This window comes from Apium graveolens, chromosome 10, assembly GCF_009905375.1.
Source record: "Apium graveolens cultivar Ventura chromosome 10, ASM990537v1, whole genome shotgun sequence".
Taxonomy (NCBI): Eukaryota; Viridiplantae; Streptophyta; class Magnoliopsida; order Apiales; family Apiaceae; genus Apium; species Apium graveolens.
In genome coordinates, this window is record NC_133656.1 from 238,789,712 (window position 1) to 238,810,331 (window position 20,620).

The window sequence follows — 20,620 nt, forward strand, 5'->3', positions numbered from 1 at the left end:
GCTACAATGCCTCATGTATTTGAATAAATTCCATAAAAAATATTTTAAATTCTCAAGTCACTGTACCAAATTCAATTCTAGTATATAAATTGATATCTTTAACACGAATTCAAACAATACATGTGTTCCTGCTCAACTTCGTTATACAAATTAGTTATATTTAGTTTTAGCAAGCAATTGCTAGTCAGGATTAGATTTCATCCCAGTAGGATTCGTTCTTGTTCTTGTTTACACTAGTTCGAAAGCAGGATATTAAAAAAATTGGCTATGATTATTTCTTTTCATTTCCAACTGTAGTTTGCTATCTATTCAGCTGTGTAGGGGACCATATGCATTTCCAGATTGGTCTTATTTTGAGATTATTAGATAACTGTTTAATACCTTTTATCTTATACCTATGTGCTAGGTGTTATAAGGATAAGATTGATCATATCATGGTCAGGACAAGTGAAATAATATTTTCTCCTTCCCCATTTCTTGTCTCTTATATTTTGTCCTGGTTCTTGAATCTTGATGTGTTAATATCATTTATAACTCAGTTTGACATTGTCTACATGGTTTCAGAGCCTTGAATAACAAAGTCCTTTAATTCTTCTTATGCCCCTCTAAATCTATCTTTTTTAACACCCTCCTCCAAATCTCTTTTCTTACTCTCAATCTGTTTGTTGTTTGTTGTTTGTTGTCTGAGCCTCTTTTCTCCTCTCTACCCTCCTTCATTCTCATCTCTCATTTTTTTATCTCCCTTAATATGGTTGCAAATCGTATCACCTACCAAGACATGGTGAGCCCTTTGTTTATACATCTATCAGACAATGCAAGCTCAATCCAAGTGGATAAGCTGCAAGGGAGCCCAAACTACAGGGCGTGGAAACGATCCATGGAGATCAACCTGTCCTCTAAATGAAAACTTGGGTTTGTTAATGGCACAGTACCCTTTCCCACCGATGATCCTTCTAAGGCAGAGTTATGGGATACTTGCAATAACATGGTCATGGCATGGCTCACTGGTAATGTCTTTTCAACCATCAGGAAATCTATTATGTATATGACTTCTGCACAAGATATTTGGATTAATTTAGAAAAAAGATTTGTTTTGTCCAATGGGTCCAGAAAATACAAGCCGTGTAAAGATCTTTATGCTTTAAGATAGAACACCCAGTCCATCACCGAATGTTATACCTCTATGAAAACTATATGGGAGGAATTAGACTCTATGAACATGCTTCCCCATGTTGCAAACCCACAAACTGATGTTATTAAGCTTTTAGAAAATATAAACACACAAAAAGAGGAATCAAGACTATTTCAGTTTCTTAACGGTCTAAATGAGGTGTTTAATACTCAGAGGAGCAATTTACTTATGTGTAACCCACTACCTACTGTTGAAACTGCTTGTGCTACTCTTGAGCAAGAGGAAGCTCAAAGAGCACTGCTCAGCACACACCAACCTTCTGCAGACCTGCTGGCTATGTACAGCAAAGTTCAGTCTCAATCTGATAGGTCTCTGCAATGTGTTGTTTGTGGTGGTAAATGTCACACCAAAGATAAATGCTGGCAAGTTATAGGCTTCCCTCTGTGTCACCCTCGAAACCCTAAATTTACACCCTCTAGAGCTAAACCTTTCTCTAACACCAGGTGGACACCTTCAAATAAGTCATACCCTACACCAAAAATGACTTCCAATGCTCACTTCACAATTGATTATGTATCTAGTTCACCAACTCCTGGACTTCTTTTTACACCTCAGCAGCTTGACCAATTAATAAGGCTCATGCTCCAACTTCAAACTGGAGCTATGAGAGATACTAAAGCAGATGAAGAAATTGATCATCATTTTTTTGGGATGATCACAAACACTGCAACTATAGGAATTTCTACAGAATGGATAATTAATTCTGGGGCATCAGATCATATGACCCCTCATCTTTCGAATCTTATAAATCCCAAGTGCCTTTCTGAAGTATAGAAGATCAATTTGCCTACTGGTGATACTACTGTCCTCACCCATTCTGGAACTGTGTGTCTTACTCCTGATCTTGGGCTCAAGAAGGTGTTGTGTGTGCCACACTTCAAGTACAACCTTCTCTCTGTGCAAAGGCTAAGCAAGGATGCCAATTGTGAAGTTCAATTCTTCTCCACTCACTGCCATATTGTTGATAACACTACTAAACAGATAAAGGATAAGAATGGGTTGTATTACTTGGACACAACAAAGTCTGCTTCTCTCCCTGCATATGCCAACTCTGCAGTCATGAACATCACTACTGGTACATCTTCCAACTCTTCTCCTGTATCTCATCAATTGGCTCTTTGGCATCATAGAGTTGGTCATGCATCACTAGGTAAACTTAAACATATACCTTGTGTTAAGCCATTCACTCTTGAAAAATCTCAAATCTGCATAACTTGCCCTATGTCTAAATTTGCCAAGTTTTCTTTCTCTGAAAGTCATTCTCATGCCTCTATGTCTTTTGAATTGATCCATATTGATTTTTGGTGACCATACAAAGTCCCATATAATGGCAAGTATAGGTTTTTTCTCACTATTATAGATGACTGCACTAGATACACATGGATCTATCTCTTGAAACATAAATTTGACACCCTTATTAATCTGAAATCTTTCTTATACTATGCTAAGAATCACTTCAATAAAATCATCAAATTCTTGAGATCTGACAATGCTCTAGAATTTGATGATAGTGTTTCCAAACAATTTTTTTTCCGGATAATGGCATTTTGCACCAAACTTCTTGTTTATACAGGCCCCAGCAAAATGCTAGGGCTGAGAGGAAACACAGACACATCTTTGAAATAGCCAGATCACTGATGTTTCATGCTGGTCTTCCTCTTAACTTATGGGGAGCTTGTGTGATGACTTCAGTTCACATCATAAACAGACTTCCAACACCTATCCTAAACAACTACACACCCTATGAGAAACTTCATGAAGAAACACCTACCTATGATTATATGAGAGTGTTTGGCTGCCTGTCTTTTGGATCTAATCCATCCGTTCCCAATGAAAATTTTTCTCACAGGGGTGTACCATGTGTCTTCATTGGATACCCACCTCTAAAAAAGGGTTACAAGCTCTTAAATCTTCTTACAAACACTGAATTTATCTCAAGGGATGTTATTTTTCAAGAAAACATCTTTCCCTTTCATAAAGATGCTGCTGCTACTTATATGAGTCCAATTCCACCATCTTTCACTCCACCTAATCTAGTTGTAATAGATGATGACTGGATTCCAACTGAAACGACATCACTTATACTACCAGCTTCTCTAGTGACTCTGATGATAATTCAGACACACCTGGTACAACTGATCCTAATACACAAATAACTGCTTCCCTTTCTCCCACACCACCTGTCTTCAGAAAATCTACCCGACCTACCAGGCCACCTGCTTGGATGCAAGACTTTGTTCTTCCTAATCAGATCAACTCCATACCCAACCTAGCCACTACTATGGTTGAACCTCAATTCCATTGCTTTATGGCATCCATTACTAGTACTCATGATCCAACTAACTTCAAAGTAGCTATTCAATATATGCTCACTGGAGAGCTGCAATGAATGCAGAGCTTGATGCCCTTGAATTAAATGATACTTGGGAGTTGACTGCCTTACCTCCAAACAAACATGCCATTGGATGCAAGTGGCTCTTCAAAACCAAGTTTCTGCCAGATGGGAAGGTAGATAAATACAAATCAAGACTTGTGATCCTTGGTAACAAACAACAATATGGGGTGGACTATGCTGAGACTTTTACACCAGTAGTAAAACTCACTATTGTGAGAACATTATTAGTAGTAGCAGCAATGCAGAAGTGGTATACATGTCAAATGGATGTAAGCAATACATTTCTTTACGGTAAGCTTTCTGATGTCATTTACATGAAGCTGCCACCTGGATACACTCATCTTGGTTGTAGAATAACTGCTGACACAATGCATCAGGTACCTGTTTCTACTCCAACTCTCACTACTAGACATTTGTTAATAGACATCGCCCATTAGACATCAGTTTCTTGTGCCACTGATGTAAAACCGTACTTTCAACATCGCTCCAAATAAAACCAATGTGTATGGCTATTTAGACATCACTTTCTAATACAACTGATGTCTAATATATGCTCTAAAAAAACATGCGTCCAACTCTTTCATTCCCCCATCTATTTTAAGTCAAATATGTTTTCCCCATTCACTAAATATTTCCCCCCCTTACACAAATTTTAGCCCAAATCAACACTCCCCCTCTAAAATTAAAAGCATAAAGCTAAAAACTAAAATCAAAATCCAAAAATAAACACAACATCTCTCATTCTCATCTCGAGTTTCTCTTCCCAGTCCCTCTCCGATGAACCCAACTTTCTCTCACTCTCCCCCCATCTCTCTCTCTCTCTCTCTATCTCTCTCTCTCTTTCTCTCTCTCTCTCTCTTTGCAATCCTTGGGCTAAGCTTTGTTAGAAATCATACAACTGCAGCAACATCAACACATAAATATATTGAAGAAGAAGAACACTGCACATTCATTAAGCTCAAAGATGAAGTTCTTGTTTTTATCCTACAGAGAGAAAATGAAGTCTCAATTTACAGTGTTTGAAGATACAGGAAAAATGAGAGCTATTCTCTCTCACAAAACTACTGAACTATATGAGAGCCTGCTAACAAACTTTTTTTGGCGGGAAAGACTGTTATGCCACATCAGCATACACATGGCATACAGTCAACCATTCTTATCTTGACTAACATCCCCCCTCAAGTTAGGAGAAGGAACATCAGTGGAAACTCCTAACTTGGACAGCAAGAATGATAGTTGAGCTGAAGATACAGCCTTAGTAAACAAATCTGCAGGCTGATTCAAAGTAGACACATGCTGAGGAGAGATAAGACCATGCTTGAGCTTTTGCAGAACAAGATGACAATCAATCTCAATATGCTTTGTGCGCTCATGAAAAACAGGATTTGAAGCAATGTACAAAGAAGATTGATTGTCACAAAACAAAGGCACTGGAGTAATATTAGACACATGAAGTTCAGTGAGCAAGGACACCAACCAAGTAATTTCACAAGTGACATCAGCCATGCTTCTATATTCTGCCTCAGCAGAAGACCGAGAAACAACATGTTGCTTCTTACATTTCCAGGAAACCAGTGTATCCCCCAATGTGAGACAGTATCCAGTTAAGGACTGACGTGTAACTTGACACCCTCCCCAATCAGCATCACAGAAAGCTTTGAGTACATGATTAGTGTGAGATTTATAAAATAAGCCCTGTGAAGTTGTGTGATTAAGATACCTAACCAGCTTTAGTGCAGCATGCCAGTGAATGGACTGAGGTTTATGTATAAATTGAGCTAGAACATGTACCCCATAGGACAAGTCGGGTCTGGATATGGTAAGATATATTAGTTTACCCACCAGCCTTCTATAGGCTGTAACATCAGACAACAGAGGACTGTCAGATTCATGAAGCAGCTCATGATGTTGTTCTATTGGAACAAGAGAAGTTTTTGACTTGAGCTCAAAAAAGCTTGTCAAAATATCCAACACATACTTGGATTGATTCATGAAGATACCAGCTGAGGTTCTAGTAACTTGAATACCTAGAAAGAAATGTAAGTCACCTAAATCTTTGATCTTGAAATGAGAATTGAGAAATTCAGTTACTTGAGCTATTAACACAGAGTTATTTCCAGTCACAAGCATATCATCCACATAGATGAGCAGATACATAAGTGAGTTTCCTTGTTTGTACACAAACAGACTTGGATCTCCAGAAGTTTGCATAAATCCAAAAGAAAGTAATGCTGCAGAAAGAGCAATAAACCACTGTCTTGGAGCTTGTTTAAGTCCGTACAAAGACTTAAGCAGTTTACATACCAATTTTTGATTTGGAAATTGTTGTAAGATATGAGTAGGAATGGTATAGCCATCTGGACATGTCATGTATACCTCCTCATCCAAGATGCCATGAAGAAAGGCATTAGTGACATCAAGTTGTGTGATCTTCCAAGAATACATAGCAGCCAAAGCCAATAACACTCTGAATGAAGTCATCTTGGCTACAGGTTCAAAGGTTTCAAAATAATCCATATTTGCTATTTGAGTGAAACCTTTGGCTACTAACCTAGCTTTAAATATGTCAATCTTGCCATTGGCCAGGTATTTAACTTTGTAGAGCCACTTACAGCCCACAACTTTCTTAGTAGCAGGAAGTGGAACAACCTTCCATGTGTGATTAGCTTCAAGAGCAGCTAACTCCACATTCATGGCCTCACACCACTCAGGTATCCGAACTGCCTGTTTGTAAAACTGAGGTTCAATAATTTACAGATACTGCTCAGTACTAATAGTAGACACCAAATATCTTGGAATGTCAACAAAATACTCAAACTTGGTTGGTAATTTCCTGTGTCTGACAGGTCTGTTAACAGGACAAGGTGGATCACTTGCATCACCTGAAGACGCTTGAGAAGTAGTAGACTCAGAACTTGAAATTGGAGTATCAGTAGAGTCAAATTCTAACTGGGAATCTTCAGAAGTGACAATCTCAGAATACACATCTGACTGATTAAGAACAGAAGCAGAAAGAGGATCATCATCAATGTACATAGTATGTGCTGGAAACATAGAATGAGGTGTCTGAACTGTTATGTTTCTAAATGGAAACACAGTCTCAATAAACTTGACATCTCTGGAAATAAACATATGCTTGGTATCTAGATTCAGAATCTTATAACCTTTCTTTGCAAAAGGATAGCCAAGGAATACGCCCTTGATGGACCTGGTTGCAAATTTATCAGCAGGATGTGGCACAATAGTTGCATAACACAGAGATCCAAACACCTTTAGAGTAGTGTAATCTGGAAGAATATTAAAAAGCACCTGAAAAGGACTCTTTCCTTGAAGTACCTTTGTTGGAAATTTGTTGATAAGATATGCTGCTGTCAGCACACAATCACCCCATAATGAGATTGGTAGATTAGCATGAAACCTTAATGCTCTTGCACAATCTAACAGATGTCGGTGCTTTCTTTCCACCAAGCCATTTTGTTGTGGTGTATATACACAACTGGCTTGATGAATAATCCCCAAATTCTGAAGAAAATTGTTAACATAGGTGTTAAAGAACTTTGTACCAATATCTGTTTAAAACGTTTTTATTGTTGTCTCAAACTGATTCTGAACGAGAGCAACAAATTCTTTCAGAACAGCAAATACTGAGGTCTTGTCTGGTAACAAATAAACCCAAGTACTTCTTGATTTATCTTCAACCAGAGTAAGAAACCATTTACAAGTTCTATGTGTTGGAATCCTATAAGGCCCCCACAAGTCACCATGAACCAGATCGAACAGGTTCTCACTAACATGATTGCTGTCAGGGAAGCTAGTTCGAGACTGTTTTGCAAATTGACAACTGTCACAAACATCAAGAACTTTACTTGAGAGAGACACTGGTACCATTTGCATAACTTGTAAAGAAGGATGGCCAAGTCTGGCATGCCATATATCAATATGTGATATCTGAGCACTAAAATTTGAAGGAACTGCAACATAAACTGCAGAAGTTGAGTTGACATCAGCATGACATGCATTAATCATATTGTTACATCTTAACCAATGGACTGTTAATGGTGAATTAGAAGCAGGTTTAGCATATGAACCGTCTACAAATCCAAGTTTCAGTTTAGATGAAAGTGCAATACTCATAGACCTTTTCCAGTGATTGTAATTACTTTCAGATAACACAACGGTAACAAGTTGCATTCCAGGATTATCAGATGGATGCAAGTAAAACGGATGATTACAGTCAACTACAGCAGGCATAGATGTAGATCCTATTATAGCAGACGAGTACGAAGCATTCGTCGACATATTTAGCACACAGTTTGCAATTAATCAATAGAAAACTGCTCAATTATCAATATTCTATCACTGTTCTTGAGCAATAACTACTAGAGAGCATCAATCCATCAAATCCTATAGTAATAATATGACCTACAGATTGTAGAGATCAATTTCAACTCTCAGACACCTTTCATCAAACACCTTTCAGTCTTCAGACGCAGACCTGATGCACACACCTTCAGATCCAGTAATGATCATTTTGAAGACTCAAATCTTTGCGGAAAAAGAGAAAAACATGATAACTAGCTCTGATACCATTTAGAAATCATACAACTGCAGCAACATCAACACATAAATATATTGAAGAAGAAGAACACTGCACATTCATTAAGCTCAAAGATGAAGTTGTTGTTTTTATCCTACAGAGAGAAAATGAAGTCTCAATTTACAGTGTTTGAAGATACAGGAAAAATGAGAGCTATTCTCTCTCACAAAACTACTGAACTATATGAGAGCCTACTAACAAACTTTTTTTGGCGGGAAAGACTGTTATGCCACATCAGCATACACATGGCATACAGTCAACCATTCTTATCTTGACTAACAAGCTTAAAATTCAACTGAAGTTATTTGAAACTCAATTGAATTTCGAAACTCAATTGAATCTCGGAGCTCTCAACTCCGACGATTTGTTTGACTTGAAGTGGGTAATGCTTTGTTTGACTTGAAGTGAGTAAGAATGTAAACCCTAATTATCTTTGATTCCCGATTGAGGATTTTTTGACTTATTTTTTTCTTACTTTTGATACAGGTAGTAGACGAATAAAGACTCGTTTGCTCGAAAGCTCCAACTGGTAATTATTTTATTGTTAATTTTAATTTATTTGTGTAGATTTAGTTTATTAAAGTGTTATTTATGTTTAATATATATATGAATCTGCTTGATTGTATAAATTAGGTATTATATGTACAGGTAATGTTAGAATCCAGAATTAAACTTCCTATTATTGCTGAGTAGGCAGTGTGATACTAGTATTTAAACTACCCTATAGGCAGTGTGATACTAGTCCCTATAGGCAGCAAATGGACTTTACAACATCAAAAAAGAGTATATGACCTTCAAACCTTTCTTATTTTTACCCATGTCTAGGTTTAACTGAATAGTTATTAGTTGTTGAATAATATAAGATTCAGTTGCGGTATTACTATAATAACTTAAGATTTTAGATGAGTTGATAACTTAACTGTAATAGTTGATGTGTTAACAAGTTCAATGAGTGTCTTCATATTGTTTCCTTTATCTTACTAGAAAGAATCACTTATATGCATAAAATTGTTTTACAAATGATGTCATTCTAGTGCCCAGAATGATTAAAAATGTTGATATATTTTTATTACCAACTTGTAGCTTCTCTGGATTCCACAGCTCAGACCGAAAATGCAGATGGTGGAGATTGGTAGGAGGAAACATATCAAAAGGTAAAAAGGTAATGTATAGATGTGATTTTGTTCGTGGTGAACCAACTAGTTATGTACTTCAGTGATTTTGATGTTTCTCATGAAAAACTAAGTTACCCATTATGATAAGTTCTGGTTCTTAGAATATATATTCTTAATATTTCTATCTAAGATCGGTTCATCAAATGTACCCCTTGAATTCTTTTTTTTTCCTGTATTATGATAAGTTATATATTGTTCTCGGACAATTACTAGTGTCATTAAGTGATTACCTCAATGCATAATGTTGAGAGTGAATCATTTCTTTCTTTAAGATGGTGGTTCCTTGAATTGCTATAGCTAGTCTTGTGATTTGAATTCGTAGTTCCTGTGTAAACCAATTCATAATGTCAATTATGCTTGGTCTTGTACTCTCGTATGCCATTTTATTGATAACCTTTTTTCTGATACCTATGTGCGAGGTGTTATAAGGATAAGATTGATCATATATTGGTCAGGACAAGTGAAATAATATTTTCTCCTTCCCTATTCCTTGTCTCTCATATTTTCTCCTGGTTCTTGAATCTTGATGTGTTAATATCATCTATAACTCAGTTTGACATTGTCTACACACGAGGCTTGAAAAATACAATGAGAAGTGTTTTAACTATTTTTACTACGTTCTCTCTTCTATTTTTACCACATTCTTCAGCTGCACTAGGTAATATAGTGTTTATTGTCCTACATTTCATTCACATTCTCGCTTGTCCACTAAACGTAATCCTAGACCTTTTAGGGTTTAGAGTGATCGATTTCTTGAGATGGTATGAGAGCTCAGACTGGCGGGAAAAATATTATCGACGGTCTCTGCAAAACTTTAAATAGTGTTAGGGCTGTTAAGTTATGTAGAAATATGGAGAAGAAAGGTTGTAAACCAGATACGGTAACTTATAACATGGTTATTGATTCCTTGTGCAAAGACGGCCTAGTTGATCATGCTTTAGTCGATCAAGCTTTAGGCCTCATATACCAAATGTTAGAACCTATAAACTATAACCTATAACCTGTTAATACAAGGTGTTTGTAACTTGAGTCGATGGGAGGATGATACTGAGCGATTATTAAGTGAGATAGTAATTAGGAAAATCTCGCTGATATTTATACCTACAGTATATTGGTTGATGCATACTGCAAAGTGCGGATGCCAAATGATGCAGAGCAAGTGGTTGAAACAAAAACAATGATTCGGATAGGTTCACCATGAATGTTTCTTGTCGGATCAACCACTTTGAATTCTTCAAATACCACTGAGGGTTTTGATGTCTGAGTTGCAGTTGTAGGATTTTACTAATGCGTGCGTTATAGTCTCGATATTATTTCCTGATGGTTGTTGTCGAAGTGATTGTCCTTACCTTCTTACATTAGATCAAAAAGCTTTACTCATCTGAATACAGTCTTGGAGAGATTTGGCCAAGTCATTGCAAAGATTTGTCCTGACTAAGATAAACAGATTCTGCTGATAGACGAAGTCATTTTTTCCGGAAAAAGAGCAGTCAGATGACTAAACCTAAAAAATCGATAGGGTTAAATTTCAAATTGGTCACTGAAGTGAAAGTGATATATCAATTCCTTCACTGATCTTAACGGGGTATCATTTTGATCACTAAAGTCGTATAATTATCAAATAGATAACTCCAAAAATGTGACGAAAAAATAAATATTATCTTTTGTTAAGTTCTACACATTTTTCTTCAACGCTACTATAATCAAATGAAAAGTTATGAACTCTAGTATTTTAGATAATATATCTAGATTTTAAAACTTTTATTTACTATTTATTTTTAATTAAGTAAGATAAAATAACTATAAAAATTTAAAATAAATAGTAAACAATTTTTTTAAAATCTAGATATATTATCTAAAATACTAGAGTTCACAACTTTTCATTTGGTTATAGTAGCGTTGAAGAAAAATGTGTAGAACATAACTGATGATAATATTTACTTTATAATCGCATTTTTAGAGTTATCTATTTGATATTTATGTGACTTTAGTGATCAAAATGATATCCCGTTAAGATTAGTGAAGGAAGTGATATATGGCCTTCACTTCAGTGACTACTTTGATATTTAACCCAAAATGGATAGAATAACTAACATTGAGTTATTCAATGCCTGTGATCGTCTTGGAGGTACTAACATATGATTTTGTAATTAGATGCAGTTATCATCAAGTGTCTACTTGCTATCTACTACCTCAGAAACAGTCCTTTCATATGAAATAAGGGTAATGCTGCGTTCATCGGGTCCCTTGCTGGACCTAATGATGAGGACGCTAAATGCACTGGGTATCCTTGTAATGGCATGCCTTTTCACCATTAAGTTATTGGATCGGAAATTCTGAAAAGTTTTGCTCAGTGATGATGTCCCTTCCATTGTGCTTTTAGAATGTATATATATTTTTTTGACAATCACGGCTTATAACCTTATAAATGAGTATCTGTTCTCAAAAAATTTCGGGGTGAACGAGGATCTAACCCAGGATCTAGGACGACAGAGGATAAACTCATAACCACTTGAGATGTCCAACCGTGCTCTCCGAATGTATATTTCCAATGACATGCAAGTATACCTTCCAATATCTATTAATGATATCAGATTACATGAATTATGCTTGATATCAGCCCCAGTAAGTTCACTAGGTTTAAGGTTTCCAACTTGAACAGGCGATCAAAATTATTTTAAACTTCTTTTTGGTACACAAACAACTGATTTATGCTCTAGAATATGAAAGTACACATATAGTGTTCAAATTTATCAAAAGAAGGATTCATTTCATTCCAAACTCTTTCACTATTACTTCAAAATACAAATGCATACAACAAACAAATGAGTTCTGCATCTAATTGTAATGACTCAGTTTTTGGCAATGTGTAATTGGTAATATAAGCTCCTTAGATCTTCAATGTTATTGAACAACATCTGGCACACCTACCACATGGATTCTTCAATGTTATTGAAAACATGTCCTATTAAAAGTCGAAATGATTTAATTAATATTTGATATTATAAGAATTAAAAAGTAAAAGGGTATACTAGATGTTCTAGATGAGAAAGCACTGGACCAGCTGGTAAATGGCCTTTCTCTAACACTGTAAACGGCCTTCCTCTAGCACACATTACTCAATTCTAAAGATAACTCTTCATGTGTGATGCTGCTGCAGCAAATTCCCCTCAAAACCTGTCAATATTGTTACCCTGATTCTGCTGCTGGTTCTGTTGCTGCTGCTGCTGGTTCTGCTGCTGCTGCTGCTGCTGGTTCTGCTGCTGCTGCTGAGGCCAAGGCACGAAATCCGCAGGCTGTGGAAGCTGCTGCATCTGATTTTGTTGCTGATAGTAATACGGAACGGGCTCACTAGCTGAACCATGAGATTCATCTCTCACCTCATCTCTTGGCAAAATATCAACAAGAAAATCAAATGTCTCGTTTCCAGATATTGCAGCAGCAACATCATTCTTCTGCAGTGTTTTCCTTTTGCTCTCCTCAGTGTGCATCCAAGCACGCATAGTTAGCTCCGAGATGAACATTTCACATGCCTTTGCGAATACCACAGGAGCCTCAGAGGATATCATTCTCACATCTTCGTCAGCTTTCATTATTTTCTTGATACGTGCAAGAGGGAGCACATGGTTCTTGAAGTCAGTTGCTTGCTCAGCTTCTTTCATTTGCTCGTCCCAGAATGATTTGATCCGCTGCTGCTGTTGTTGTAAACGCTGAGCATCCGCGAGCTGGTGTTGAGATGGAAATGCTCCTCGAGGACAAGTGGGCATTGAGACCGGAATATTATTAAGAGAGCTGGTAGGTACAAAGGGTGCCTGAGCATATGCGAGGGTACCATCGGAGATTTGACCAGCACCGTTACTGACATGCTGATGCTGCTGTTCCTGACTTTGTTCCGATTGGTCCATAGTGAAGCCTTAAAACTGTTGTCAAGATTGAGATAATAATGAGTATTGTCACAAGTATAAAAACATTAATCAACACACGTTAAACGTTAACTCAACCATATTAACATTAACACAGCCGCAACGAGTCGAGTCGAGTCGAGTTTACGGGAGATCCTGTCTGGTCTGATATGGATCTCTCGTCAATTTTTGAGCATATGCACATAAAATGGAATCAAGTAAAGTACACATACATCATAAATAGACCCTAGATACAATTCAAACTACTATAGTTAACAAATTCAAAGTCAATTTAAAGATATTGTTCAAAGAAAAGAGAAGAAATAGAAAAGTATACCAGTAACAAAGAAACACTGGAAGATAAATGAAGGGAAGTGAGTTCAAGTTCTGAAGATGGAGGAGAAGAGAGCAAGAAATAAATAGTAGCTGCATGAGTAGCACGTGTCACTCAAACTTGTTTTACGCCTCCACGTATACACATACGTGGAGCGCTCTTGTGAACTACGTGGAACACAAAGGGCTGCATTGTTGCATCACTTTTGCAGTTTCTAAAGAAAAACTGACATTAATTTTTTAAAAATAATTTCAGTTTTGTAAAATATTATCCCATAAAAGAAGATGAACGACAGAATTTGACGTTTTACTGATGTAACGGTACAAATACAAGTTACACAATGGTAACAGTACAGATGACAACAAAGGAAATTGCAGGGAATAACATATGAACTTAAACAACTCCAACCATATTAGGAACACAGTTTCTGTCTAACTCTACTTTCCCACGCAAAGTAGATTTATTATTCCATATTAAGTCCTGACATTATTAATTATCGTTTATTAATTATTGTTTAGATGCTGGTCCGGGAGCAGCTCATCCTGAGGGGAAGAAGGAAACGCTTGCCCTGGATTCTCCTGGTCCGGGATTAACACATCCTCATCCTGAGGCGAAGACAGAAACGCTTGCAGTGTATCCTCCTGGTCCGGGATTATCTCATCCTCATCCTGAAGCCAAGGCATAAATGGTTGCTGATGGTTCTGCTGAGACGGAGTCTGAGGCCAAGGCATAGATAGCTGTTGCTGAATCTGCTGGTACTGAGCCTGATGCCAAGGTGTGGATGGCTGATGGTTCTGCTGAGACGGAGTCTGAGGCCAAGGCATAGATGGCTGCTGTTGAATCTGCTGGTACTGAGCCTGAGGCCAAGGTGTGGATGGCTGCTGCTGTTGAATCTGCTGGTACTGAGCCTGAGGCCAAGGTGTAGATGGCTGCTGGTTCTGCTGATACTGAGCGTGAGGCCCGAGCACAAAGGATTGCTGGTTCTGTGGTCCTGACTGATACAAAGGCATAAAAGCTGGAGGTTGCTGACCTCCAGCGTTTGATGATCCAACTCCATGCTGTTGAGCAACTTGTTGCCTTGAGTTTGTGGCCTTGGAAATTTGTTCCTTTAACTGATCTCTTGGAATCACGTCTTCGAGAAAATCATACAGATCTGTCTTACTAATTGCTGCAGCAAGATCTTTGTTTTGAACTATCCTTCTTCCATCTGCTTCAGTGTTGATCCAAGCCTGTGAAGTCAAATCAAGTATAAACATCTCGCAAGCTTTAGCAAACACAGCTGCAGTCTCCTTCGCTATCATTTTAACATCTTTATCGGCTTTCATTATCCTTTTTATCGGAGAGATTGGGAGGCTATGCGTCTTAAAATCTTCTGGTTTCATTTGTTGCATTTGGTTAGCCCAATATTGCCTAAGCCGTTCTCGTACATATTGCAGATGCTGAGCTTGAGCTTCTTGATTTGCCAGCTGATGCTGATCAGACGAGGAGACAGGTGGAGGTTGCATTGTCGAAATCACTGGAACACTAACGTTGGTAGCTACAGCATCAGGTGTATCAGTAAAGGGGGGTGGAACATTGGCCATTTGATCTGCACTTCCAGAACTTATGTTTTCTTGTTGCGGGATCTCCTCAGATTCATCCATGATTAATCAAGTTCCTTAGTTCTCACTTGTATCTCCTGTCACATCATAAATTATATGAAACTTCAGTACACAATCTCTTTTTTCTTTCAATTATAAATATATCAGACGTTTATTTGTTAAATTGTAAGAAGTGTTGCATAAAATTTGAAAATGTTCTACATAAAAAAGTGAGATGGACGGATCATCAACTTGAAACTTGTTACAAATCGGGCTTTGAAATTGAAAAGAGCTTCACTGGGAAACTTGTTAGCATTCAGGCAGAGTAGTAATAATTAACTCATCACACATTAAGCACAACCACCAAAAAAATTTTTGAAGGTTTTACTACATATCAAAGTATGATCTTCTAAATAACATAGAAATTTAGCAAATATCAGTATTACTACATGACCATGTAAGTGTTTCTCGATCTATAAACATACCTGACAATTTGTGCATAAAGAAACTAGACCATTAAAAGTTATGTATCATCTGAAACTAGACCATGAAAGCTGTATATATTTTTTGAAAGAACAAGGAAGGTATGTGTTTCTTAAATAAAAAATATGGACCCTACATGAAATAACACGCAATATACGTGTAAAATTTAAAAACTTACGTGTCTTGTTCATAATTTAACATGTAATACAGTGTAAAACTTAAAAAACCTACGTGTCTTGTTAAAATTTCATGCAGAAAACTACGTGTCTTCTTCACAATTTAGCATGCAACGGTTATAATGTGTAACTGACATGTTTTTTACATAAATTAAAATAGCTTTCTTTGAATTGATATAAAATACTTGTGTGAATTTGACATCATATAACATATAAATTATAGCTCAATAAATATATTAATTTAATTTGAATTAATACAAATTTACATTTACATTTAGTTTTTTATTATTTTTATCATTATGAATTAGTAAAATACCTAGAAATATAATAAGAATACTCTAATTTTATCTTATATTATTAAATCATTTTTCATCTAATAAAAATTATTGAAAAACTTAATGCAATGTAAACATCTACCAAGACATAATTGATTTTCAAATACATATTCATGTTATTAATATTGATAAAAACAAATTTAGGTAGTATAATTGACTTTAATTTATAAAACAATTTCAATAAATAAGACAAACTTTAAACATTTTCGGACACCAATTTTGGTCCTGGATTTTCGAAAGTTCATCATAAAAATATTTTTTTAATAATGTCATTCAAAAATTTAAGCAGCTATAATAAAATATCACTTATATAATAAAAATTCTAGTATTTTTATGAAAAGACCACTCCCCCATAAAAATAAAATTAAGTTTTGTATAAATATTATATTGACCGGACATTTATATTATCAAGAATTAATCAATTCTTTTAATTTATAAAGAATTTGTAAATAAATACTTTCTAGCGATTAATTCTATAAATATTTTTCATTAATTTTTTATAATTACTTAAATATTATGAGATATAAGAGCATTTAATTTCCTTTTTACAAAGTAAATGTTTGATTCACCAATAATTTTACATGTACTATGTCAAATGACATAGGGATTAGCTACAATGCCTCATGTATTCGAATAAATTCCATAAAAAATATTTTAAATTCTCAAGTCACTTTACCAAATTCAATTCTAGTATATAAATTGATAACTTTAACACGAATTCAAACAATACATGTGTTCCTGCTCAACTTTGTTATACAAAGTAGTTATATTTAGTTTTAGCAAGCAATTGCTAGTCAGGATTAGATTTCATCCCAGTAGGATTCGTTTATTGTTCTTGTTTACACGAGTTCGAAAGCAGGATATTAAAGAAATTGGCTCTGATTATTTCTTTTCATTTCCAACTGTAGTTTGCTATCTATTCAGCTGTGTACGGGACCATATGCATTTCCAAATTGGTCTTATTTTGAGATTATTAGATAACTGTTTAATACCTTTTATCTGATACCTATGTGCTAGGTGTTATAAGAATAAGATTGATCGTATCATGGTCAGGACAAGTGAAATAATATTTTCTCCTTCCCCATTTCTTGTCTCTTATATTTTGTCCTGGTTCTTGAATCTTGATGTGTTAATATCATTTATAACTCAGTTTGACATTGTCTACATGGTTTCAGAGCCTTGAATAACAAAGTCCTTTAATTCTTCTTAGGTCCCTCTAAATCTATCTTTTTTAACACCCTCCTCCAAATCTCTTTTCTTACTCTCAATCTGTTTGTTGTTTGTTGTTTGAGCCTCTTTTCTCCTCTCTACCCTCCTTCATTCTCATCTCTCATTTTTTTATCTCCCTTAATATGGTTGCAAATCGTATCACCTACCAAGACATGGTGAACCCTTTGTTTATACATCTATCAGACAATGCAAGCTCAATCCAAGTGGATAAGCTGCAAGGGAGCCCAAACTATAGGGCGTGGAAACGATCCATGGAGATCAACCTGTCCTCTAAATGAAAACTTGGGTTTGTTAATGGCACAGTACCCTTTCCCACCGACGATCCTTCTAAAGCAGAGTTATGGGATACTTGCAATAACATGGGCATGGCATGGCTCACTGGTAATGTCTTTTCAACCATCAGGTAATCTATTATGTATATGACTTCTGCACAAGATATTTGGTTTAATTTAGAAAAAAGATTTGCTTCGTCCAATGGGTCCAGAAAATACAAGCCGTGTAAAGATCTTTATGCTTTAAGATAGAACACCCAATCCATCACTGAATGTTATACCTCTATGAAAACTATATGGGAGGAATTAGACTCTATGAACATGCTTCCCCATGTTGCAAACCCACAAACTGATGTTATTAAGCTTTTAGAAAATATAAACACACAAAAAGAGGAATCAAGACTATTTCAGTTTCTTAACGGTCTAAATGAGGTGTTTAATACTCAGAGGAGCAATTTATTTATGTGTAACCCACTACCTACTTTTGAAACTGCTTGTGCTACTCTTGAGCAAGAGGAAGCTCCAAGAGCACTGCTCAGCACACACCAACCTTGTGCAGACCTGCTGGCTATGTACAACAAAGTTCAGTCTCAATCTGATAGGTCTCTGCAATGTGTTGTTTGTGGTGGTAAATGTCACACCAAAGATAAATGCCGGCAAGTTATAGGCTTCCCTCTGTGTCACCCTCGAAACCCTAAATTTACACCCTCTAGAGCTAAACCTTTCTCTAACACCAGGTGGACACCTTCAAATAAGTCATACCCTACACCAAAAATGGCTTCCAATGCTCACTTCACAACTGATTATGTATCTAGTTCACCAACTCCTGGACTTCTTTTTACACCTCAGCAGCTTGACCAATTAGTAAGGCTCATGCTCCAACTTCAAACTGGAGCTATGAGAGATACTGAAGCAGATGAAGAAATTGATCATCATTTTTTTGGGATGATCACAAACACTGCAACTATAGGAATTTCTACATAATGGATAATTGATTCAGGGGCATCAGATCATATGACCCCTCATCTTTCGAATCTTATAAATCCCAAGTGCCTTTCTGAAGTATAGAAGATCAATTTGCCTACTGGTGATACTACTGTCCTCACCCTTTCTGGAACTGTGTGTCTTACTCCTGATCTTGTGCTCAAGAAGGTGTTGTGTGTGCCACACTTCAAGTACAACCTTCTCTCTGTGCAAAGGCTAAGCAAGGATGTCAATTGTGAAGTTCAATTCTTCTCCACTCACTGCCATATTGTTGATAACACTACTAAACAGATAAAGGAAATTGGCATGGCTAAGAATGGGTTGTATTACTTGGACACAACAAAGTCTGCTTCTCTCCCTGCATATGCCAACTCTGCAGTCATGAACATCACTACTGGTAAATCTTCCAACTCTTCTCCTATATCTCATCAATTGGCTCTTTGGCATCATAGAGTTGGTCATGCATCACTAGGTAAACTTAAACATATACCTTGTGTTAAGCCATTCACTCTTGAAAAATCTCAAATCTGCATAACTTGCCCTATGTCTAAATTTGCCAAGTTTTCTTTCTCTGAAAGTCATTCTCATGCCTCTATGTCTTTTGAATTGATCCACATTGATTTTTGGTGACCATACAAAGTCCCATATAATGGCAAGTATAGGTTTTTTCTCACTATTATAGATGACTGCACTAGATACACATGGATCTATCTCTTGCAACATAAATTTGACACCCTTGTTAATCTGAAATCTTTCTTATACTATGCTAATAATCACTTCAATAAAATCATCAAATTCTTGAGATCTGAAAATGCTTTAGAATTTGATGATAGTGTTTCCAAACAATTTTTTTCGGATAATGGCATTTTGCACCAAAGTTCTTATTTATACAGGCCCCAGCAAAATGCTAGGGCTGAGAGGAAACACAGACACATCTTTGAAATAGCCAGATCACTGAGGTTTCATGCTGGTCTTCCTCTTAACTTATGGGGAGCTTGTGTGATGACTTTAGTTCACATCATAAACAGACTTCCAACACCTATCCTAAACAACTACACACCCTTTCATAAAGATGCTGCTGCTACTTATATGAGTACAATTCCACCATTTTTCACTCCACCTAATCTAGTTGTAATAGATGATGACTGGATTCCAACTGAAACCACATCACTTATACTACCAGCTTCTCTAGTAACTCTGATGATGATTCAGACACACCTGGTACACCTGATCCTAATACACAAACAACTGCTTCCCTTTCTCCCACACCACCTGTCATCAGAAACTCTACCCGACCTACCAGGCCACCTGCTTGGATGCAAGACTTTGTTCTTCCTAATCAGATCAACTCCATACCCAACCTAGCCACTACTATGGTTGAACCTCAATTCCGTTGCTTTATGGCATCCATTACTAGTACTCATGATCCAACTAACTTCAAAGTAGCTATTCAATATATGCTCACTGGAAAGCTGCAATGAATGCAGAGCTTGATGCCCTTGAATTAAATGATACTTGGGAGTTGACTGCCTTACCTCCAAACAAACATGCCATTGGATGCAAGTGGCTCTTCAAAACCAAGTTTCTGCCAGATGGGAAGGTAGATAAATACAAATCAAGACTTGTGATCCTTGGTAACAAACAACAATATAGGGTGGACTATGCTGAGACTTTTACACCAGTAGTAAAACTCACTATTGTGAGAACATTATTAGTAGTAGCAGCAATGCAGAAGTGGTATACATGTCAAATGGATGTAAGCAATGCATTTCTTTACGGTGAGCTTTCTGATGTCATTTACATGAAGCTGCCACCTGGATACACTCATCTTGGTTGTAGAATAACTGCTGACACAATGCATCAGGTACCTGTTTCTACTCCAACTCTCACTACTAGACATTTGTTAATAGACATCGCCCATTAGACATCAGTTTCTTGTGCCACTGATGTAAAACCGTACTTTCA

General features: G+C 36.6%; 3 protein-coding genes across 4 annotated transcripts; 1 reads left to right on the forward strand and 2 right to left on the reverse strand.

Annotated features, from left to right (window-relative positions):
- Nucleotides 1–1,183: 1,183 nt before the first annotated feature.
- LOC141692133 (uncharacterized) lies at nucleotides 1,184–3,581 on the forward strand. Its single transcript, XM_074496872.1, has 3 exons — nucleotides 1,184–1,960; nucleotides 2,174–2,342; nucleotides 3,313–3,581. Exons 1-3 carry the CDS (start codon nucleotides 1,184–1,186, stop codon nucleotides 3,579–3,581), a joined length of 1,215 nt encoding a protein of 404 aa, XP_074352973.1.
- An 8,543-nt stretch (nucleotides 3,582–12,124) lies between these two features.
- Nucleotides 12,125–13,717, reverse strand: LOC141689707 (nuclear transcription factor Y subunit C-2-like). 2 transcript variants are annotated; one of them, XM_074494062.1, is made up of 2 exons: nucleotides 13,599–13,717; nucleotides 12,125–13,279 (listed from the first exon to the last, which is right to left on the reverse strand). In XM_074494062.1, the coding sequence occupies exon 2, from the start codon at nucleotides 13,262–13,264 to the stop codon at nucleotides 12,530–12,532; it is 735 nt and encodes a 244-aa protein (XP_074350163.1). In that variant the 5' UTR covers nucleotides 13,265–13,279; nucleotides 13,599–13,717; the 3' UTR covers nucleotides 12,125–12,529. The 2 variants fall into 2 exon arrangements, with proteins under 2 accessions (XP_074350163.1, XP_074350164.1); XM_074494063.1 differs by lacking the exon at nucleotides 13,599–13,717 and adding an exon at nucleotides 13,361–13,566.
- A 158-nt stretch (nucleotides 13,718–13,875) lies between these two features.
- On the reverse strand, nucleotides 13,876–15,742 carry LOC141689705 (uncharacterized). The gene is made up of 2 exons (XM_074494060.1): nucleotides 15,661–15,742; nucleotides 13,876–15,273 (listed from the first exon to the last, which is right to left on the reverse strand). The coding sequence occupies exon 2, from the start codon at nucleotides 15,236–15,238 to the stop codon at nucleotides 14,099–14,101; it is 1,140 nt and encodes a 379-aa protein (XP_074350161.1). The 5' UTR covers nucleotides 15,239–15,273; nucleotides 15,661–15,742; the 3' UTR covers nucleotides 13,876–14,098.
- Between the last annotated feature and the right edge of the window lie 4,878 nt (nucleotides 15,743–20,620).